This window comes from Mus caroli, chromosome 11, assembly GCF_900094665.2.
Source record: "Mus caroli chromosome 11, CAROLI_EIJ_v1.1, whole genome shotgun sequence".
NCBI lineage: Eukaryota > Metazoa > Chordata > Mammalia > Rodentia > Muridae > Mus > Mus caroli.
In genome coordinates this window covers 26,470,094-26,494,860 of record NC_034580.1, presented here as the reverse complement: position 1 = coordinate 26,494,860, position 24,767 = coordinate 26,470,094, and the positions used below count along the sequence as shown (strand labels likewise).

The following is a 24,767-nucleotide window of genomic DNA, read 5'->3' as shown; positions in this document are numbered from 1 at the left end:
CCAGGTCGATTATTTGTTTTGTTGTACTGGAGCTCAAACCCAGTTTAGCATGTGTACTGATCTTTTGAGGACCCAAGTTTGATTTCCAGCACCTACATGAGGCAACTCACAACTGCCTGTTAACTCCAGCTCTAGGGAATCCAGTGCTTCCTATACCTCTACAGTTACCTGTACTCAAGTATACAACATACACGTAGACACATTATTAAAAATAAATAAATTTTTTAAATCTCCCATGGAAAAAAAGAAGGCTTCAATCCTACTTTTAACTGTGAAGTGATTTTTAATATGGTAATACTAGCCAGAGTATTCCCAGTTTTTAGAAACTGGAAAACTTAGTATTAACTGATTTCAGTCACCTTGAAAGAACATTGCTTGTTAACTATCTGTGTTCTTAAACTACCCTGAGCCTAGTAGATTAATAGGCTATTGGGGCTGTTCTAATTTAGAGTTATTCTGATAATTCATCCTTACGAAATGAATAAATAGTAGGATAGTACATTGATTACAGAATTAATCAAACTTGGTAAATGTACCACCTTTCTTAGTTAGAAGAAAGTACTATTTCATCTTCTGTTTGGTTTTTGTTGTTGTTGTTTTGTTGTTGTTGTTGTTTTTGTTGGGTTTTTTGGTTTGTTTGCTTGTTTTTTTGTTTTCTTTGCTTTTTGTTTTGTTTTGTTTTTGAGATAAAGTCTCTAACCCCAAACTACCTAAAACCTCCCTCTTTAGCTAGAAAAGACTTTAAACATCTGATCCTCCTGCCTCTACCTACTTAGTACTAGGATTACACGCATGGCCTAATATACCCCCCTTTAAACTGGTGCTAAGTGTCCAGCTCAGTTATTTCTACATGCTGGGCAAGCACTCTCTGAGCTGAGCCCCATCCCCAATCCCCTAGGAAAGTATTTTAATGAGCATTTTAGATCGTTACATTAGTGCTCTTTCTCAGAGTTTTGTTGTTATTACCTGGGTTGGGTTGGGTTAGGTTGAAAGTTTTAATTTTTTTTTATTGTTTTGGGTTTGTTTAGGGGCTTTGGTTTGGGTTTTCAGGAGTTTTTTTTGTTTGTTTGTTTGGTTGGTTGGTTAGTTGGTTGGTTAGTTAGTTGAGACTGGGTCTTAATAACTCAGAATGTCTTGATTACTCAACCCCCAGAAGTATTGGGGTGAAAAGTATGCACACTGAAAAAAAAAATGCCTTCCAGAAAGTTAATACAACTAATTTAATGACTCTTTCCCTTATACTTAACATATACTTAACCATATAATTTACCAAATATAATTTGTCCTAGGTCATGCAACCTATAATGTTCTGATAGATCTACTAGGTTATTAGTATTAGAATGTAATATTCTAATACCATATAGATATATATAGAATAGAATATATGGAATTAGTATATATATTAAAAAGTAATATGCCAGGTACTAAGTGCTTTAAATATTAACTCATTTAATCCTCAAAACACTTTTCAGATGTCAGTCCTGTTAACCCAAGTTTCAGGAACAGAAACAAGAGTTTTACATAGGCAATAAATAGTAAGACTGGAATTCAAACCCACACAGTCTTGCTCCCTATGGAGCTTCCTAGACACTTTGTTTTCTGATCCCTGTCTGGAAAGTAACAAGTCTACTTGCTGGGGGGAGAAGAAATGTATTAGCTCTCTTTTCCTTTGGGCAGCAAAGTCTAGGGAAGTGACTCCATGTTTCACTTGCTGCTTAACAAGTTTTCTGTACTATTACTCAGAAGTATATCATTGCCTAGCATGATTATCTGGCATAAAATATGGAGAACAACAAGGAATAAGGAGAGACTGACAACTGAGCATATACAAAAAATGGTAATTGTAATTTTAAAATTTAGTATTTTTCTATATACTAGGACAAAGATAATGGAAAAACTTCTGTAGTTGTGGGGACATGGAACCAAGAAGAGCATGTTGAGTGGGCTAAGAAAAATACTGCTAGAGCGTATCATCTTCAAGACGATGGCACCCAGTCAGTCAGGTAAAGACTACTTGCCTTTGTTATGGAAGATTTGGGGGAAGGATTGCAGGGCCAAAGGGGAACTGCACAGGAAAACCAACAGCGTCAACTAACCTGGACCCTTGGGGCTCTCAAGAGACTGAATAACAACCAAAGAGCATACACAGGCTGGACCTATAGCCTCCACACATGTGCAGATTGGTCTTCTTGTGGGTCCCCCAACAACTGGAATAGAAACTATCCATAAAGCTATTGCCTCTCCGTGGAATATGTTCCCCTAACTAGGCTGCTTTGTCTGGCCTCAGTGGTAGAGGATACACCTAGCCCTGTAGAGACTTGATGTGCCAAGGTGGGAAGGATACACAGAAGAGGGCTTCTACCTTCTCAGAAGAGAAGGGGAGAAAGACGGGGAAAGGGACTGTGTGAGCTGGGGGATCAGGAGGATGGGCAGCAATTAGGATATAAAGTGTATAAAAACTATGCAAAAAATAATAATAATAAGGCTCAATATTTTTTGAGGACTCATTTTTAAAATTTATTTATTCTTCCATATATTACATCCTGACAGCCACAGTTTCCCCTTCCTCCGCTCCTCCTAGCTCCCCCAACTCCCCACCCCACCAGGAGGACCTCCTATCAAGGATGTCAACTAAACATGGCATGTCAAGTTGCAATAAGACTGGGCACCTCCCTTATATTAAGGCCAGATGACGCAACCTAGTAGGAGGACAAGGGTCCCAAAAGTAGGCAAATGCATCAGAAACAGAACCCATTCCCACTTTTAGGAGTCTCACAAAAAAAAAAACAAGCTACACATCTCTAACTTGTATGCAGAGGACCTAGGTTAGACCAAAGCATGCTCCTTGATTGTAGGTTCACTCTCAGGCCCTGAGATCAGGTTTGTTGATTCTGTGGGTTTTCTTGTTACCTCAGGATTCCCTGAGCTCTGCCTAATGTTTGGGTGTGGGTCTCTCTATCTCTTCCCATCAATTGCTGGATAAAATCTCCTGACAATTGGATTAGGCATCAGTCAATGAGTATAGCATCATTTCAGTGACTTTTTTTCCAGTCTTGTTTGGTTCTATCCTGGGTCTCTGGGTCTTCTAGGCAGTATAGGCTCTATCTCATGGCATGGGTCTTAAGCTGGACCAGTCATTGGCTAGCCACTCCCACAAGACCTCTGCCAGAACCTGCCAGAACAATTTGTAGGTCAAAGGTTTTGTGCCTATGTTGGTGTCCCAGTCCCACCACTAGAAGCCTTGCCTGATTAAAGGATATGGCTTGTTCAAGCTTCCTATCCCCCATTACTAGAAGTCTTAGATAGAGTCACCCTAATAGATTCCTAGAAGTTTTCATTGCATTAGGTTTCTACCTTGCCCCCAAACTGCTTCCCAGTTCCAATTGTCTCTCCCAGTACTCTCTCCCTCCATCCTCTCCCCACCTGATCCCTCCTGTTCCTACCCTCAGACCACCTGCAACATCTATCCTGTTCCCAGGGGCATCCATGAATCTCCCATCCTTGTTACTTAACCCCTCTGGGTCTGTGGATTGTAGCACAATTATCCTCTACAATTAATATCCATTTATAAGTGAATACATACCGTGTTTGTCTTTCTGGGTTACCTCACTCAAGATGATCTTTTCTAGTTCCAACTATTTACCTGCAAATTTCAGATGTCATTGTTTCTTTTTTATTGGATAGTTTATTTTATTGGATAGTTCAGATGTCATTGTTTTTAACAGCTTAATAACACTCCACTGTGAAAGTATAGCATATTTATCCATTCTTTGGTTGAGAAACATCTGGGTTGTCTCTAGTGTCTGGCTATTATGAATAAAGCTGCTATGAAATAGTTGACCACATGTCTTTGTGGTAGGATAAAGTGTCTTTTGGGTATATGCCCAGGAGTGGATCTTGAGGTAGATCACTCCCGATTTTCTGAGAAACTGCAATATGGATTTCTATAGTGGCTGTACAAGTTTGCACTCCCACCAGCAGTGGAGGAGTGTTCCCCTTGCCAGCATGTACTGTCATTAGTGTTTTTGATGGTAACCATTCTGACTGGTGTAAGATGGAATCTCAGAGTTGTTTTGATTTGCATTTCCCTGATGGCTAAGGATGTTGAACATTTCTTTAAAGGTCTTCCTCTATTGAGAATTCTCTGCTTAGATCTGTACCCCATTTTTAAATGAGTTATTTGGTTTGATAGTGTCTAATTTCTTAAGTTCTTTATATATATTTGGATATAAATTAACTTTGTCAGACGTAGAGTTGGTGAAAATCTTTTCCCATTCTATAGGCTGCTGTTTTGACCTATTGACAGGATTTTTTTTTTAACCTTACAGAAGTTTTTCGTTTTCATGAGATCCCACTTATTAATTATTGATCTTAGTGCTTGTACTATTAGTGTTCTATTCAGGAAGTTGTCTTCTGGACTGATTCAGTCAAGGCTATTCCCTATTTTCTTTTGTATCAGGTTCAGTGTATCTGGTTTTAGGTGAAGGTATTTAATCCACTTGGGCTTGAAAAACCCAAAATATTGACAGATTAAAATGTTAACTATGCAGAGTAGGACATGATACTGCATGCCATTAATTCCAGCATTTAGGAGGCCAAACAGTCAGATTTCTGAGTTTGAGGCCAGCCTGGTCTACTTAGTGAGCAGCTAGGGTTNTGTAGAGAGACCCTGTCTTTANAAAAAAAAAAAAAAAAGCTAAATTTAAACACGGGTAAAATTTTAGGTCAGTGCTATTTAGGGAACAGCCTTTAGATTCCTTTCCTTTGCAGAAAGAAGCAACCCAGTGTCAAGAACACAGTCATCAACTCCACATGGTGATGCATGTCTTTATTATAAACCAGGGCTATAGAGAAACCTTGTCTTAAAAAAATAAAACAGTCATAGAGATAGGCTGCCTAGGTTCAAACGCTGGCTCTTCTGTAGTAGGGCCTTAGGAAAATAAAATGATCTGTAAGCCTCCTGTATCTACTAGTATATTCTATAAGGTAATGAGGACATTGAAATAAAATAACCTAGCCTAGCCATAACATGCAGTAAACTACCTGCTGCCTTTAATAGTGATGGTGATCTAAGACTGGCAGCGATGTTCATGACAATGACTCTATTCTTTTGTTTGGTTTTGTTGTTCTGTTTTTTTCTCTTTAAGATTTATTTATTTTTATTGTGTGTGTTTGAGTGTTTGCCTGAATATGTGTGTGTGTGTGTGTGTGTGTGTGTGTGTGTGTGTGTGCGCGCGCGCGCGCACCTATTGCCCACAACAACTAATAGAGGGTGTTGGATTCCTTAGAAGTGGAGTTACAGACAATTGTAAGCTGCTACATGGATACTGGAAATTATACCCAGGTCTTCTGAGAGAGCAGTGAATGTTCTTAACCACTGAGCCATCTCAGTTTTATTCCTTTGTAGAGTGAGGGAGATTTAACCCTTCATCCATGCTACATAAGTGCTCTAATACTAAGCTAACTCCCCACTTCCAACAGTTTGATTTGGTTAGAACTGGGGCTGACATTTGTGTTTGTAGTTTTTAACTTGTTAAATATACTTTGTCGTTTCCTCTTGTTACTTAGTGTTAGTCAGGCAGTGCTCACTTGTCTTTTGTGCTACGTAGGTATATTTACTGTACCAGAAGTAAGGTAATCTCACTTCTCAAGAGTGACAGCTTCCGCTTTTCTTATAATCACATACCCAGTGAATTTAAAACATTAATTCTTGTTCCTTCTCAAATGATACTTTTTGTTTCTTCCTGCAACAGAAAGTATTGAGAAATTATTTTTAAAAAATATGCTGACTTTTCAGGCTGACCAAAGTCTAAGTTAGGAAAATAAAAATATTTAAATGTTCAATGTGCCAGACAAATTATTTTGCAGGAAGTTGATGCTTCCTGCAAAAATAGTGTTTATGGCTTCATGTGCTCAACATTGAAGCATAGCAGGGTATGACTAGAAAACGTAAAACTTTTCTTTAGATATTGCTCATTGTGAGAGTTATATTTTGGCAGAGTCTTTAATATATTTTTTGATTTTTTTTTGATTTTTTTTTTTTTGTACCACATACAGAAAGTGTGTAATGGGATCACCTTGATGGAAAACAGAAAGGAAGAATTGTTTCACCAAACAATATGCTAGCTGGGCAAGTGGGTATCTTTAAAACAGTAACTTTTCTTACTTTGTTTTGATTGATTGGTTGGTTGATTGGTTGGTTGGTTCGTTGGGATAGGCCTCAAGCTCACAGAAATCCTAAGGGCTGCTATTAGAAGTATTTGAGTTACCATACCAAGCTCAAAAAACTTTGAATCTGACCTGTAAGAAAGATAATACAAAGTTTCTCTAATTTGTATTTTCCTTATAGACTCTTGACTCTGTGATGTAACCTTCTCACCTATCCATTACAGCTATTCTAACTAATTAAACTGTAATAAAGCTTGTATGTTTCTCCAATTCAGGATGGTGTCACATTTTTATGGAAATGGGGATATTTGTGATATAACTGACAAACCCAGACAAGTGACTGTAAAACTAAAGTAAGTTGAGTCCTTCTCTTTTACCTACTTTTTATTGACAAAAGTTTTGCATAAGATATAATAACTAAATAAATTTTTATATTGTATTTTAAATTAAAATAACTAAATAGTTATTAAATTATTAAATTTAAGTTAAGTTATGCTGGGTCCACTTAAAGTTTTTATAGATTAATAGGATAACAAAAATACCTGCTTTTTATGACATAGGCAGTACCTTAAAGCACTCTGTATTTTAGGTGTAAAGAATCAGATTCTCCTCATGCTGTTACTGTGTACATGCTAGAGCCTCACTCGTGCCAGTATATTCTTGGGGTAAGTAAAATTAAAATAATCAAGAGTTCATTTAGGGGCTACGTGGCAGGATACTTACCTTGAGTGTGGGAGGTCCAAGATTCAGTCCCAATACCACCAAATGAAAAGAATTAAATGTTGGACATATTTGAATTTTTTGTGTTAAATCAATAAAGGGCATTCTTTATGTCTAGCATGCTAGAAGCCCTGGGTTTAATTCTTATCACCACAGAAAGCCAACCAGATATGGGAGTGCACCTGTAATCCCAGAGCTTAAGAGGTAGAGGCAAAAGAATAAGTTGTTCAAGATCAAAGCCAGCCTGGCATATATGAGATCCTGTCTCAAAGCACAGATCTTAAATGCTGAGTTCGATTATTTAACAATTTTAAATAGCATTGTAAATATCATCCAAAATAAGGTTTGCCACAACAGGAAGTTGTCTCATACCCCTGATCAGGTAGGTATCCAAAAGATGCCTCTTTTTAGTTCCTCATAAAATAGATTAGGTTTGCTTTATTTGGAATGCCACATGAATGGAGTTCCATTGTGTGTCTGGATTCTCATACTCAGTGATGTTGAATACATCAGTACTTTGTTCTCTTTGCATTGCCAAATCCTATTCTTTTGTGTAAGAATACTCTTCTACAGATGGACATTTAATTCATTTTTCATTTTTTTTGGTTATGATGAATAAGGCCTCTCTGTTTTCATTCCTTATGGTTATATATCTGTGGGTGGAATTTCTAAGGCATGAGTAAAAATGCCTTCTACCAAATGACTCACCAAAATACTACTGTTATTTAATCTCCTACCACCAGTACATGAGAGTGCATTCCCTCTGTCTCCTCACTAGCTTTCTTTTTCAGTCTTTCTTGTTAGTCATTTTAGTGGGTTTAGTTTACATTCCTCGTACAATTAATGATACTGAATACCTTTTCATGTCATTTTGGTATTTATTTATATTTGTGAAATTTTACATCTAGCCAGGCTTTACTAAACAAAAGATTATACTGTTACATCTTAAAATGGTTAGGAAGACTTTATTCAGTAGTATTTTCATTAGTACCAAGACTACAGGGAGGACATTTGATTGAAATACATTGTTTATGTATATGAAATTCCGGAAGGATGGATGGATACATAGATAGATAGATAGATAGATAGATAGATAGATAGATAGATAGATAGATAGATAGATAGATTGGCAGGTAGATAGGTAGATAGATAAAATAAGAAACAGGTAAGGCTCAACTCTGAATACAGAAGAGACAGGAGCTCAGAATCAATAGCCACTAGGCTGCATAGAAGATTTAATAAACAGAAAACCACAAAGAACAGTCTGGATCTAGGCTTCTTACTAAAGCCAGCCAGAGTAATCAGATATTGAGTGTGGCAGTTCTCTCTCTTGCTATAAGTGGCCTAGTCAGGCTAGAGACGTGGACAAAGATATAATTTGAGAGAGGCTCAAGGGAGCCTGACTACTGGTTCAAGAATAGAGTTTGTGTCAGTCTCTTACTCGAGTATTTTTGCTGTTGATACTTACTTCCGATTGCTTGATTCTAGAAGGTGAAAAATATTCTAGATATAAAATCTTTGTATTGTACACACCTTTTACATACTCTGGCTTCCTCTTGTTCATTGTCTTCTGATAAAACTATATTATATTGACTTTTTTTTTCTTTTTTCTTTTATGGTTACTGTATTTTGTGTTCCAAGAACTTTTTGTTGCCTCAGTCATGGACACACCCTATTAACATTTTCTTCTAGAGACTCTATAATACTGACTGACTTGTTTTAAGTGTGCCTTTTTCTGTTTTTATTCTCTTAGAACTGTACATAGCTTCTAGGACTTATAAATTCATGCACATTTAAAAAAAAATTGCCATTATATTCTCAAAGATTTCTTTTGCCCTACTCATTTTTCCCTGTTTTTGAAATTACTTAAATATACATAAGTGAAACTGTCTCAGAATCTCAAAAACTTCCTTTTATTTCCACCCCACCCCTGTCCCATCCCATGATTAAAGGCAAGTCATTTCTGTTAACCTTCACCAGCTTCACTAATTACTTCATTTGCCATGTCCAGTACATCTGTGATACACTTTTCATCTCTTAATATTTCCATTGGATTTTTATTATTTCTTTTCCTCTAGTTAAATTCTCTTTGGGCACATGTTCTCTACTGTTTCCCCTGATATGTTTGGTTTTTTCTTTTGTTGTTTTGTTTTTTCACAATTATTATAACAAATAATTTATCCTTTAAGTTAGTGTTTCCTTTGCCTTATAAATGGAACTGATGGTTTTGCCATAGTGTTTTCCTGCTTCAGTGACGTAACTCTGGTTGCAAACTTCTATCTTCCTGTTCTTTCTGTCTCCTTTTCCATAGTTACTGAGAAATAAAAATATTTTCAGCTATAATGCCTTTATATGGGTGACTAAACTTGTTTTTCAGAAAGCTTTATTATTTATGTTAGGCATCATGAAAATTGGCACTCAGGATTGCCAAAAGAGAAGTTCAAGGCTAGTCAGGGAGGAATACATAGCATGACACAATCTCAAAAGAAAAAATGGAAGGAGGCTGGGGAGAGAGAGAAAAGAGCCTCATCTGTAGGGAAAAATGTTGGGAGGTTTATCCAAATCAGGACCTTACATATTTAGCAAATATATTCTTTGAGAAGATACTGAGGAAATGTTCACCTTACCAACTTTCTAATATTATTATTCTTCAGGTTGAATCTCCAGTAATCTGTAAAATTCTAGATACAGCTGATGAAAATGGACTTCTTTCTCTCCCCAATTAAAAGATATTAAAGTTGGAAGAAAGAAAGATGATTGAAAATCATCACTTTCTCCTGAGCACATCTCATTGTAGAGTCTCACCATTGGACCTTGTCTGTAGTATCACAAAAAAGGACTGGCAACCACACTGTGAAATTCACGTGTATATAAGAGACTACAGATAAACTTGTAAGGCAGATCCTTGTCTCACTTCATTCATTTTGCTCTTGTATGAACTGATTGCGTTTGGCTTTGCTTGGGTAATGTAATTTCAAAACAAATCTGATCCAAGCAGTTTAGTCCAGCTTATCAAATGTCATATTCCTTGTACTTGTTAAAGTATTTTAAATAATATACTTACTGAATAAATTACAGCATATATGACAAGCTAATGAAGTAAAGATAATTTAGAAAGAAGTTTCTAGAAGATTGTGTAAAATGAGGGGCCACATAAAATGTATAAAATTCTAGTGCCTGAAATCCTTTCATCAAATGTTTCTGTGACAGTTGCTCTCTGTCAAGCACTAAACTAGAAGTGGAAATAGAGGAGAGCCTCACAGATAACCTGAGATCACTCAAGAAACGGTTTTGTTTTTTTTTTTTTTTTTTAAATGAGAGGTTGCTCTTTTTCTTGAACTTTTATGATTCTTACCATGAATGAGTTTACTACAGAGTACATGTCTAGTGCAGGCAATTCGTGACTCATCTCTACATTAGAATGGTTCATTCTAAAATTCACTGTGCTGGCTCTCGTATGTGCCTGCTGTATAGTATAAATCTTAGTTCTGAACAGCTTTACAGCACAATATTTATTTTAAAGAGAATAAAATGTTATTAAGCAGTCTTTTCATGTAATTAGTGGCAGATTATTCGGTTACTTTATTTTCTCCTTTATCCTTTTTGTATATATTTTATACATATGTATCTGAACAAGGACAAAAAAGTGGCCATAGGGACTGAGAGAATACTTTAGAGGCAGAGCATGTTTGAGGCCCTCAGTTCAGTCTCCCACAACAAAAATAAAGAGTTGGATATTGGGGTTCATGCTTTTGTTCTCAGCACTAAGATGCGGGGGGATCAGAAAGTTCAAAGATAGCCTGGTCTACACCAAGGATAGCCAGTTCTGCACCAACCAGGTCAACAAAGTGAAAGCCTATCTTAAAAAGTCAAAATAAAAGGTGGCCCAGATACTCCTGAAAACCAGTATTTCTGATAAAAGCTATGTTAAGAAAGGGTTTATGACCAGGCCTAATGGCATATACTTGTAATGCCAGCACTTGAGAAGTAGATACTAGAAGAATCAGATGTTCAAAGTCTGCTACATAGTGAGTTTGAAGCCAGACTGGGCTGCAGGAGACCTTGTCTTAGAAATTAATTAATTAGCTAATAATTAATTAATATGTGAACTTTTTTATTCTACACCAACTACATTCATCACTTTTGGGTATCCTACAATTGACTTAATTAATTCAATGCCTTTATTGCTGGGGTGGGGAGTTTAGTGGTAAAGCAGTCTAGGACAGTGGTTTACAACCTGTGGGCCCCTTAGGGGTTAAATGACTTTTTCATGGGGGAGGGGTGTCACCTAAGTCCATCAGAAAACGTATTTACATTATGATTCATAACAGTAGCAAAACTACAGTTATGAAGTAGCAACAAAAAGTTTTATGGTTGAGGGTCACCACAACATGAGGAGCTGTATTTAGGGATCACAGCAGTAAGGTAAGTCTAGGAGGTAAAAGAATTTATGGCTGGAGACTGGAGATGCAGCTCATTGGTAGACTGCTTAGCAAACTCAAGATCCTGGATTCCATTCCCAGCACAGCACAAGAAATGAATAAAAGAAAAAAGTAAATGGCTCAACACAGTGGCTTAACCCCAGAACTTGGAAAACAGAGAAGTATTGCCATGAATTTGAGACCAATCTGATTTGCCATACACTGTGAATTCTAGGCTAATCTAGAAAGAGTGACTGAGATGAGACACTTTCTTTAAAAAAAAAAAAAAATGCAAGCTGGGCATACCTTTTATGCCCACTTGAGAAAGCAGAGGCAGGTAGGGTTACTGTGAGTTTGAGGCCAGCCTGGTCTACATACTAAGTTCCAGGTAAGGACCAACTTAAGTTGTTTGTAGATTTTAGTAAGAAGCAATACGTAGTAAAGGCAGGGACTTTAAGTTCAAACCTAGGTCTACACTATAATAACATTAGGTTATTATGAATGAGATTGAGGGTGAGAAATCAATTATTCCTACATAGCATAGAATGCCCTATATAACAAAAAATATGTAAACTTTCTTATTCTACACCAACTACATTCAGCACCTTTGGGTACCCTATAATTGATTTTAGTTCCCATGCTTACCTACTTGGATATGTCACAGGTAAAAGGATTCAACCTTACAAATTTGCCCCACATCGGATGTCAGCTACAAATATTACAAGTACCACGTTCTAATTTTATATACGTGTATGTGCGTGTGTGTGTGTGTAAGCATGCCTATTTGCCTATATGTGCACCACATACAGTTACAGGCCGTTGGGAGCTACCCAAAGTGGGTGCTGGGAACTAAACTCAGGTCCTCTGAAAGATGAGCAAGTGTTTTTAAACACCGAACCATCTATGAAGTCCCTGGATTCTAATACCTTTTACCAGACAGCTATAAATCAGTCTCCAGACCTACTACTTTTTCTCAAAAGTTTGCTAGAATGGCTCACAGAACTCTGGTAAATACTTAGTTTAATAGTTATAAAGGAGAGAAGCACTAATAAAGTCAAATTAAAGAGGTAAATAAGGCGAGGAGGTTGGGATAGAGTTCAGTTTCTATACTCTATACTTCCTCCGTCTAGTAATATGGACACTCTTCAGATCTCAAGAATTCAAAAGTTTATATGGAGTGTGAAACCCACCCATCCCTAACACACACACACACACACACACACACACACACACACACGGGGGGGGGGGGGGGGGGGGGGGTAGGAGAGGGAGAGGTGTCACTGGATGGGATTGAAGTTCCAGCCTTGCAATCATTTGGTCCTTCTGGTAAATGGCCTCATTTGGAGACTGTCTAGGGGTTGTGATTTTTCAGCATAGATGTTGAAAGCAAGCTATATTTTGTTACTTTTGGTTTTTCAGGCTGTGCCTCAACTCTGAGACTCCATTTTACAAGCAGCATTTGAGTAGAAACAAAGACAGAAGGGTGACTCTGTACTTTGCAAACAACACAGTCCATCTGGCATCACTGACAAGGCACAACTGATAAAGTAAAAACACTATAATTTTGTCAAATTAATATCACACACAACTATGTATGTTAAAATTGTATCAAGAAATTCAGCAAGAACTTACTGAACTTCCTAAACGAAGAGGTGTGGCAACCTAATTTGGACCCAGTTAGAGGAGGACACCTTTAATAGTCCTGGGAGTGACAGTTCCATCTGCTTACCTGGAAACTAAAGCACTTGTGAATTTATTGCTATCCAATTAATTCTGACTTGTAGGAAGTTAAGGATGAGGGCTAGTCTAGGTATGCCCATATCCCTTCTAGATTATGTTTTCTTACCTAGTCCATGAAGACTCCTGTGGTTTCTAAATGTTTAGCTTCTGACTTGATAAGCAGCTGAATTACTAAGGTAGTAGGATGATTCAGCTATAACAAACCTAATGTGCTTTGAGAAGACGTTCTCCAAGTACAGTTTCTGTTAAGTTAGGTGCTTGCTATTCCATACCTACCAAACTGGCTTGGTTCGAACAGAGTTTTAAGAACCTGTGTTTCAAATGAACTTTGATTCAGTTTTTGGTACCAACTGATTTGATCTGATTTTGATACCAACTAATTCTCAGTGTTTTAAATACACATACACACTAAGTAAAGTCAAATATTAATAAATTCTCCAGTGAGTCAGTGGTTGAGAATCACTGACTTAGGAGCTTCACTTCCAGTGATTTAACATATGCCAAACCCTCCAAATCAGAGTATCAGAAATTAACAGCTGGTCTTCAGAAGGCTTTGCATGTAAATTTTCTGTGAATGTTTTTGGCTTTACCTGCAATTCTAGACACCGCTGGGCTTGTAGACTATCTCTAACCCAAGAACAAACTGCCTCAAAACTGAATAGAAACCTGTATGCCGCCCTGGGACCTCTCCTTTTCAGTCTCTGATACCTGTAGTACCAGTACAGGAGCAGGAGGATGGCAAGTTCAATGCCAGCCTTAGCTACAGAATGACACCTTTTCTCAAACAAAACAGAATCATAGCTCCAAACAGAAATACTAGAGATAACACAGTAGGAGCTGGAGAGATAGCTCAGCAGTGAAGAGCATTCATTGTTCTACCGAGGACACAGGTTCCATTTCCAGCGTCCACATGATGGCTCACAGCTGTTCATAATGCCAGTCAGGAAGTCCTTCAGCTTCTGTGAGGCACTTCATGTATGCTGTACAAAACACCCACACACATATATTTGCATTTTTTATTTTACATTTTATCTTGTGTGTGTGAATCTTATGTGTTTTACTTGTATGCATGTTTAACATGTGCCTGCATGATGCCTGCAGAAGTCAGAAGAAGTCATCAAATCCCCTAGAACTGGAGTTAAGAAGGGTTTTATGAGCTGCCATGTGGGTGATAGGAAATGAACTCAAATCCTCTGAAAGTGTTTTTAACTGCTGAGCCACGGTGTCTTAGTTAGGGTTTCCATTGTTGCTACAAAACACTGTGACCAAAAAGCAAATTGTGGAGGAGAAGATTTATTTGGCTCCGACGTCCACATTGCTGTCCTCCACGAAAGAAGTCAGCATAGGAACTCAAACAGGACAGGATCGTGGAAGTAAGAGTGATGCAGAGGCCATGGAGGGATGCTGCTTATTGGCTTGCTTCACATGGCTTCCTCAGCCTGCTTTCTTATGGAACACAGGAACACCATCCCAGAGCTGGCACCATGTAGTGGGTTTGGCCTGACATTGCTTATTGTCTAATGTTAATTTCGGTCCCCAGATCTCCTTACACGAGTGTCTGCACATAGCTTCTGGAAACCACTCCAGTTGATTCTGATTGGTAACTAAAAATGCCATCAGCCAATAGCTGGGCTGACAGAGGTTGGTTTTTGGAATTTTGTGGGCTTGGGACTGGGAGAGAGGAGGAAGAGAGACCCACCATGAAGGGAGAGTGTAGAGGAGAAAAGAAACGCCATACCTGAAAAGAGTGCAGGACAGAGAGGCATGCCCACCATGTGAAAAGGCCAGGAGAGTGAGGCCCAGAGCACAGCCCAGTCGGGCAGCCCTCTGGGCCCAGGGCAGCCTACATAGAGTATAGAGTTTAGTAAGTAATAACTCAGAATTATTGGCAGGAGGTAGATTAACCACATGGAGGTTAGACAGTGGCCCAACTATTGTGCTGCTTAAAGCATATCAAATTATAAAGGCTCTGTGTGTGCCTTTCATTCAGGAACATAAACCATTTATGCACGTAGTAAAACCCGACGCTGGAATTTATTATATTATTCCAACAGTACCACCCACCATGGGCTGGGTCCTCCCTCATTGATCACTAATTAAGAAAATGTCTTACAACTGAATCTCAGAGATATTTCTTCAATTGAAGCTCCTTTCTCTCTGATGACTCTAACTTGTGTCAAGTTGATACAAAACTAGACAGTACAACTGACTCCTTATCAACTTAACTATTAACATCACTATTGTGGTTTGAATAGATATGGCTCATGTATTTGAATGGTTGTCCCATAGGGAGTGACATTATTAGAATCTATACCTTGTTGGAGTAGGTGTAGCCTTTTTGGAGGAAGTGTCACTGTGGATGTGAATCTTTGAGGCCTCATATATGCTAAAGCCCTCAGTGTGGCATACAGTCTCTTCTGTGTTTGGATTAAAATAGATAAAAGTCAGCTCCTCTAACACCATATCTGCCCGCTTCCCCCACCCCACCCCCATGGTGATGATGGACTGAACAAACCTCTGAAACTGTAAATCAGCCCCAATTAAATGTTTTCCTTCTAAGAGTTCTCTTGGTCATGGTATCTCTTCATGGTAAACCCTAAATAAAACAATAATATTAAGCGACAACCCTTCCTTTTTCATTCATCCTCAAGATCTCACATTAAAAACATAAATAACTTTTAAAATCCCACAGTCTTTATGAATTCAAATGCATTAAAATTTCAGTCCCTTTAAAATAGCCCATCTCTTTCAAAATACAAAGTCCTTTAAAATTCAGTCTTTCCCCTGAGATTCCACCTCACACCAGTCAGAATAGCTAAGATCAAAAACTCAGTGATAACAGATGCTGGTGAGGATGTGGAAAAAGAGGAACACTCCTCCATTGCTGGTGGGATTGCAAGCTGGTACAACCACTCTGGAAATCAGTCTGGCAGTTCCCTCAGAAAATTGGGCATAGTACTACCTCAGGACCTAGCTATACCACTCTTGGACGTATTCCCAAAAGATGCTCCAACATGTAATAAGGACACATGCTCCACTATGTTCATAGCTGCCTTATTTATAATAGCCAGGAGTTAAAAACAACCCAGATATCCCTCAACAGAGGAATGGATACAGAAAATGTGGTACATTTACACAATGGAGTACTACTCAGCCATTAAAAACAATGACTTCATGAAATTTGACAGTAAATGGATGGAACTAGAAAATATTCTGGGTGAGGTATCACAGTCACAAAAGAACATATTCTGGGTGAGGTATCACAGTCACAAAAGAACACATATGGTATGTACTCACTGATAAGTGGATATTACAGAGCTTATGAACAACTTACAAACCATATGAAGCTCAAGAAGAAGGAAGACCAAAGTGTAGATGCTTCAGTACTACTTAGAAGGAGAGAAAAATAATCATGGGAGGTAGATGGTGGGAGGGACTTGGGAGGAAGAAAGGAGGGAAAGGGGAAAGGGGGGCAGGATCAGGTGTTGGAGGAGACAGGGGAGATGTACTGAGGGTCAGAAAATTGAACAGAGGTGTGTAGCAATGGGGGATGGGGAACTGGGGGTAGCCAACAGAAAGTCCCAGATGTCAATGGGGATGACTTTAGCTGAAATAGCCAACAAAGGGAAGAGAGAACCTGTAGAGACCATATCCAGATGTTAGGCATAGCCCCCAGTTGAGGGATGAGTCCACCCACCCTTCTCAAAATTTTATCCCAGAATTGCTCCAAAGAGTGGAGCAGAGACTGAAAGAAAGGCCATTTAGAGACTCCCCCACCTGAGGATCTATCCCATATGCAGCCACCAAACTCAGTCATTATTATTGATGCCAAGAAGTGCTTGCTGACAGGAACTTGATATAGCTGTCTCCTGAGAAGCTTTGCCAGAGCCTTACTCATACAGATTCGGATGCTTGCAGCCAACCATCAGACTGAGTACAGGGACCTCAATGGAAGACTTAGGGGAAGGACTGAAGGAGCTGAAGAACAACAATATCAGTACCAACCAACCAGACCCCTCAGAGCTCCCAGTAACTAAATCACCAACCAAAGAATATACATGGAGGGACTCATGGCTATAGCTGCATGTGTAGCAGCCTTATCATCATTGGGAAGGGAGGCCCTTGGTCCTGTGAAGGCTTGATGCCCCAGCTTAGGGCAGTGAGGTGGGAGTGGTTGCATATGTGGGGGAGCACCCTCATAGAAGCAGGGGGGAGGAGCATAGGATAGGGGGTTTTTAGAGGGGATACTGGGAAAGGGAATAACATTTGAAATGTAAATAAATAAAATAACCAGTAAAAACTTTAATAAAATAAAATTCAGTCTTTCAATTGTGGACTCCAGTGAAATCAAAAATCAAATGCTTTCTTTTTGTTTGTTTTTATTTGGTTGGTTGGTTGGTTGGTTGGTTTGGTTTGGTTTGTTATCTTTGAAGATAAGGTTTCTCTGTGTAGCCTTGACAGTCCTAAAAACTCTGTAGACCAGGTTAGCCTCAAAGTCACTAAGATCTACCTTCCTCTGCCTCGAGGGTACAGGGATTAAAGACATGAGAAACCACTGCCTGGCCTCAAATTCTCAAGTGAGGGTGACAAGGGCCAGTAATTGCAGTCTTGGGCTGTCCATGTCACAAGGCTCGCAACCTCCTGAAACTTCTACTTCAGGGATCCAATTCTCTCTTTGGCCTTAGTACTCACCTGCATTCACATATACATACCCATACACTGATATGTACAGACATATAATTGAAAATACAATAAGTCTTCTAAGAAAATATATTTCAGAGAAGAATATGACAGTGGCTACTGTCACCTACGGGGTCCCGGCACTGCTATGAGGAGCCTGAGAGATCCACAGAGGCCTCCGGGGGAGACAAGGCTGCAGCAGCTGAGTCTGCAGAGCAAGCAGTGTCTTCAGAACAAAGGAAAAAGGCAGTCTGAGACCGGAACAGTGTGAACAGTTGAGAGAAGCAGAACTAGAGACACAGCAGAGGCCACAGATAGGGGAACTTAGGTGAGGTTAAAAAAAACAGCACGTCATAAGTAGAACCTATCCTCCAACTCTTTTCACCATCAGACTCATCTTGCCCTATCACCTCCTGCTGGTGCTGCTCACCTTGCTTGGGGCAAGGGTGGGATGGGAAATGTGAGCTCTGGCCTGGGCACAGCCCAAGAACTGAAAACAAGATACAAAATGACCATGCATGGGATACCAACAGTAAAGCTTGCACCGAGGGTAGGGTGGTGTACAGCAGCCTAGAGCTCTGAAAGATTCTGCCCCCAGACATGATGCCCAACCCTATGATCACCCTGGCTCTGAGCAACAATAAGATATCCAACCAAGAGAAGAAAGTTCATTTTCTGGATTAAGACTTCCCTGAAGATTTATAGAGTCCATGCTGCCACCAAAGACCATGTTGTCTGTGGTCTTTGCTTCCTCCAGAGTTCATGATCCACATTGCCTGAGGCTGCTTTGAGGTAGAAGCTGCTTTTGCAGTAATATCAGTGACTGCAGATTCATAACTGAGAATGAGGGACATTGAAGGTTTCTGTGACAACCCCCAAATCCCCACCAAAATAAAGAAAAAATAAATAGAAACAGCCCAGACAGTAAGCTATTAAAGACAATCCTTTAAAACTGTGATAAAGATGCTGAAGTGTAGCTCTTCACAGTTGATGGCTTCTGGTGGGGAAGGATTGGGTTTCTGTAAGGTTCTGGCCACTGGGAGTTTGACCATGTTCTAATTGAGTATATGGGCAACACAAATTGGATTTGGTGGGGGTTTTTTTTTTCCTCCTTTCCTTTTTCTAGGGCGGAGGGGGAGAAAGATGGAAGGATGGACCTGGGAGGAATGAGAGGCAAGTGTGCATTGTATGCAATTCCAAAATAATTAATAAAAATATTATGTTGGAGAAAAAGAAAACATTTCTCCTCACAGGAACATAATCTTTCATAAATTACATAATCAAAACACTAATACTAGTATTTCAGTGAACCTATTGTATGAAATTCTCATTGTGCCTTAGATCTTCAGTCCTGTAGAATGATATTTTTAAATCAATAAATTGCACTAATAAATGGTGAAAAATAACTAAAGGTTTAATCTATAACCTCCTTATAAATTGAATGTTTGGTGTCCTATCAAAATATTAAGAAAAACAAAGAACCTTCTCTATGAAAAGGAGACACATTATTTTTAAATTTGTATTACATTTGTGTGTGTAGTCACGTGTGTGTGTGTGTGTGTAGTCACGTGTGTGTGTGTGTGTGTTTGTGTGTGTGTGTGTGTGTGTGTGCTTTTTTTGTGCACATGTGTAAAATATGTATGTATGCTGTAATGGCTATTCCTGGTGTCAACTTGACTATATCTGGAATGAACTACAATCCATAATTGAGGGGGCTCACTTGTGATCCAGATCTTGAGGCAGGAAGACACAAGTTTCTGACCTGGATCTTAGCATAGAGATCTTGAGGCATAGAAAAGCTTAGGCCCGGCCAAGGTAGTACTTGCCTTTAATTCCAGGAGACTAAGGCAAGGAGATCTCAGAGTTCAAGGTCAGTTTGGGACAAAACAAGTCCCAGATCTAGGTGTAGTGGTACACACCTTTAATCTGGACCACACCTTCTGCTGGAGACCTGCATAAGGACTCTTCTTCAAGTGCTGGCATTTACCAGCACATCTGTTGGAATCTACTTCTACAGAAGACAAGCTGAAACAACCAGCCTTATGAGACTGAGCAACTACTAGATTCTTGGACTTCCCATTCACAGCTGACCAATGTTGGGATAGTTGGACTACAGACTGTAAGTCATCACAACAAATTTCCTTACTATATAGAAACATTCCATCTGTTCTGTGACTCTAGAAAACCCTGATACTAATACATATGCCATGGTACTTGTGTGGAGGGCAACTCAAAGGAGTAGAACCACCATGTGTGTTCCAGGAATCAAACTCAGGTCATCAGGCTTGGCAACCACTTCTATTTACGGATTCATCTTCGTAACCAACATATACTATTTAAAGGAATCTTGGAGTCAGCATAGAACACACCAAGGCATCAAATTCTCAGCACAAAGATTTATCCCAGATGGAACAATTGTGGCAGGAGCTAGATCAGACAAAGACAGCAGCAGGTGTCTCTGCAGGAATGGTTTTTAAGCAGAAGAGGGAAGTTGGTGCTATGGTATATTGGTAAGTCGTGATTGGACATATAAGTCAGAGTAGCCAATAATTAATTTTGATGGCTGAACTTTGATGGTGAGCCTCAAGGATGAGTTAGCCACAAGGAAGTGGCCAAATAAGACCTGGGTGTCTAGTTTTAGGAATATAATCTAACAGTTCAGCATGAGAGAAGGAAAGAGAAAATTTAAGACCTACCAGTGACATGTTTGCCACGCTCAGGCCTGTTAGAGAGTCCTTTACTATTCTAAAGGACTTTTAAAAAGGACTAAAATTTCAGATTTGATTACAGGGGCTTTCTCGAGAAACCTCCCAGAATACAAGGAACAAATAATTTTATTGATTTGGAAAAAAAATCACAGCAGCCAAGATTGTTCTCAGCCTGTAAAGGAAGGACTCAGTGAGACACTTCTGCCATGTACTATGCTACAAAACTTAAGGACATGGCCAGGCACAGTGGCACTCAGGAAGCAGAGGCAGGCCAACCAGGGCTGCACAGCCAGACCTTGACTCAAAGTAGGCAGGAACACTGGAGAAATAGCTCAGCAGTTACTATTATGGGGTATTCACCAGAGTAGAATGTAAATGAGGACTTTTCCACCCACACCCAGTTCCCAGAGGCTTATTTATTTATGAATAAATGCATAGACAATAAGCTAGACAGGTTCACTGACTAATTCTCAACTTATTATCTTATTGATTTTAACCTGATTTCAGCCACTTGGCTATTTCCTTCTCAGTTTCATATGTCAGATCTCCTCAGAGTCCCGATGGTGAATCTTCCACCTCTGACTATCTTCCAGAGTTCCAGTTTCTCTACCAGAACTCCCATCTACTTCTTCCTGCCTTTTGCTAATAGGCCATTAGATTTTTATTACAGGCAATGCTCCCACACAGTACACAAGAGATTATCCCTATCCAAGACTGCTAGGATACGGGTTTAGGCCAATAGAAAGTATTTTCCAGCTGGCCACTCTTCTGGGTGTTTGGGATCCTAGTGTAGTCCTGAGCCTTTCTCAGTGTGAGATTTTTAAGCACAAAAACCATGTCCTGGATTGACATTCTTCAGTTAACAAGAACAGTTAGTCAGAAGTAGAAGTACTGAATTCAAAAAGCAAGGCTATTTTGATCCCCCTTCTAAGAAGGACCAAAGTATCTGCACTGTGGTCTTCCTTCTTCTTGAGCTTCATGTGGCCTGTGAATTGTATCTTGGATATTCTGAATTTCTGGGCTAATATCCACTTATCAGTGAGTGCATACCATGTGTGCTCTTTTGTGGTTGGGTTACCTCAGGATATTTTCTAGTTCCATCCATTTGCCTAAGAGCTTCATTAATTCATCATGTTTAATAGCTGAGTAGTATTCCATTGTGTAAATGTACCACATTTTTTGTATCCATTCCTCTGTTGAAGGACATCTGGGTTCTTTTCAGCTTCTGGCTGTTATAAATAAGGCTACTATGAACATAGTGGAGCATGTGTCCTTATTACATACATGTTGGAGCATCTTCTGAGTATATGCCCAGGAGTGGTAGAAGGAGGATCAAAATGCCCAAGGGAGGAGATACAGAGACAAAATTTGGAGCAGAAACTGAAGGAAAGGACATTCAGTTACTGTCCCACCTGGGGATCCATTCCATATACAGTTACCAAACTCAGACACTTGTGTGGATGCCATTAAGTGCTTGCTGACAGGAGCCTGATACAGCTGCCTCCTGAGAAGCTCTGCCAGTGCCTAATAAATACAAAAGTAGAGGCTCACAGCCATCCATTGGATGGCCTAAGCACAGGGTCCCCAATGAAGGAGATAGAGAAAGTATCCAAGGAGCTGATACTATGCAGCCCCATAGGAGGAACAACAATATGAACCAACCAGTACCCCCAGAGCTCCCAGGGACTAAATCACCAACCAAAAAAACACAAGGAGGGATTCAAGGCTTCAGCTGCATATGTAGCAGAGGATGGCCTTGTGGGACATCAATGAGAGGAGAGGTCCTTGGCCTTGTGAAGGCTCGATGCCCCAGTATAGGGGAATGCCAGGACAAAGAAGTGGAAGTGGGTGGGTTAGTGAGCAGGTGGGGGAATGTAATGGGGGGATTCAGAGGAGAAATGAGGAAAAGGAATAAAATTTGAAATGTAAGTAAAGAAAATATCTAATAAAAAATGGAAAAAAGAGGAAAAAAGAATTCAAAAAACAAGGTTAGTCCATTTAAAGACTTTCCCATAAATTTAGTCTTTGATGGATTAGGCCTTTGTTTTAGTTTTGGCAGGTGCTGCTGTCTACATAGTGGTATTTTCCTAAACAGAAGGATATTGTCTCTGAAAACAGAATGGTTGTTATTGGGCAAACAAGGTTTCTCTGTTCACCAGAAAAGCAGATCTCCTAAATCAGGTTCCTATCTCTCAGAAACCACTCTTAATTTTCCAGGAACTCCCTTCACCTTCCCTCAAAAGTCAACTACCTCAGGCAAGGATACCAGTCTGTCATGTATTAGCTCAGAACCCCACCCTGCCAGGTGTCATAAAAATTCTTGCTTTTACACCATTTTGCTCCTTTCTGCCCACTCCTCTGGGGCCTTGGCAGTTTGATTCCTAGTACATCTTTCTGATTACCAAGTAGTGTCTCTGTACCATCACTCATACCAAACTGATGCTTCCAGCAGTGTATTTTCAAAGTATTTTGGTTTATAACTTTCTTTGTTCTGTTACCATAAAAATTCTGTGATGCAATCACTATACTGGAACATGAAATTTGGGCTAGCCCAAATGAGTGCTCCTAGCCCATTGTCTCTTACATGTGGTATTTGAGTAAACTATCTCTATTCCCTTTAAGGCAAGAGCTTTATTTTTGTGTGGACAATTCTTTATTAAAATCTTTAATTCAGGAGTTGACAAGATGCCCCAATGGTTATAAGCACCTACAACTCTTAGAAAGGGCCTGGGTTTGGACCCAAGCACCCACATCAGGCAGCTCACAACACTTGAACTCCAGTTCCACAAGTTCTGACATCCTCTTTTGGCCTCCACAAGCCAAAAAGACAGGGACATCTTAGGGTCATGACAAGGAAAGAAGCCCTCTTCCAGAAATCTGACTTAATCCTCTTGGCAGAAGAGAAGTGAGAATTAAAGCACAATTAACTGTGTTACTGAGTATTCTCTAGAAAGCAGTATGTATATTATATAAAGAGAATTTACCAGACATGATACAGGTTGAATAGTCAACAATAACTGCCTTTTACATTAGAGGTTGAGGATGTAGTAACTACTCAGTCCATCAGGATGAATGTATCACAATCACAATTGCAATCTAGCACTGAAGGCCTGGAAGATTCTGAAAAACTATTAAAAGCTGTGTTCCATTTGCAGAGAATGGCAGTAGCAGAAGCATTAGCAACAATAGAATAGTTGAACTCACTAATAGGACAGATGAACTTGCCACAAATATACAAAGGCAAGAAGGCAGAAAGCAAAAATCCTTCCCACCTTCTGATATCTGCACTTGCCTTGATTTCCACTACAGCTAATACAATCAAGAAAATCTCTCACAGATATTTCCAAAGGCTTGACTCTTAAGGTGATTCCATATCCAGTCAAGTAGACAACTAAAATTAATTATCAGAAGATTCCCTGCCTTTGCCAACTTGATACCCAATTATATTTCCTTATATCATGTTTAATTTCAAGTGAAAATAACAAGGTCATAATCCTGCCTAACTTGATGTAACTCAGCCACTTCCATTAATCTACCCCAACCTCCTCTAGAATAGGTGGCAAAATCCCTGGAGGAATGCTTAGTCTTTTCATGTCTCATAATTTAAATGTGGACATAGAAACTTGCAGTTGTTGGGGTTCAGGAATCACCACACAAACCACTCAGACACTAATCTCAGTTAAGCAGGACTGATTTATTGAACACACACACCAAGACTTATAGAGCAAGGCCTGTAGCTCAAACTCAGGAGCAGAAAGCTATGACCATAAACACTGTTCAGGATCAATTTATATAGAGGAAAAATCATAATGAGCTCATAAGCAGATGCTGTAGGGTGGTTGGCATTTTTTTCAATTTCTTTAGTAGTTTAGATGTAACAGTTCAAGCTGACCTCTATCTTGCTTAGTCCTGAGAAAAAGCTATTGCTGGGGAGTTTCCAATGATAATAATAATAATAACAACAGTAAGCCTCAGAACATAACAGTGTATATGGTCAGCTTAACCCTGCTCTGAGTTAAATTATTTTCCTGTCAATGACTCACAGATATGGATCAAAGTGGCTACAGCTATGCTGGGGCAGGCCTGAACACAGTACTTAACTACAGAGGCTATCTTTAATGATGCCATATTGCATGATAAGAAATCAGAAAGTGTGGATACTTTGTTCCTTCTTAGAATGGAGAACAAAATACCCATGGAAGGAGTTACAGAGACAAAGTTTGGAGCTAAGACGAAAGGATGGACCATCCAGAGACTACCCCACCTGGGGATCCATCCCATAATCAGCACCAAACCCAGACACTATTGCATATGTCAGCAAGATTTTGCT

At 39.3% G+C, this 24,767-nt stretch overlaps 1 protein-coding gene across 4 annotated transcripts in view; it reads left to right on the top strand.

Annotated features, from left to right (window-relative positions):
- The window catches only part of Erlec1 (endoplasmic reticulum lectin 1), a 49,811-nt gene that overhangs the window by 16,868 nt on the left and 8,176 nt on the right, over positions 1 to 24,767 (top strand). For 2 of the 4 annotated variants that reach the window (XM_029483048.1, XM_029483046.1), the window contains exons 11-13: positions 1,879 to 2,003; positions 6,444 to 6,521; positions 6,758 to 6,833. In XM_029483048.1, the coding sequence (XP_029338908.1) occupies positions 1,879 to 2,003; positions 6,444 to 6,521; positions 6,758 to 6,833 (279 nt within the window). Of the gene's footprint in view, positions 1 to 1,878; positions 2,004 to 6,443; positions 6,522 to 6,757; positions 6,834 to 9,542; positions 10,631 to 12,728; positions 13,400 to 24,767 lie in introns of those variants that run through there. The other 2 variants (XM_029483047.1, XM_021176495.2) reach the window with 2 other exon arrangements.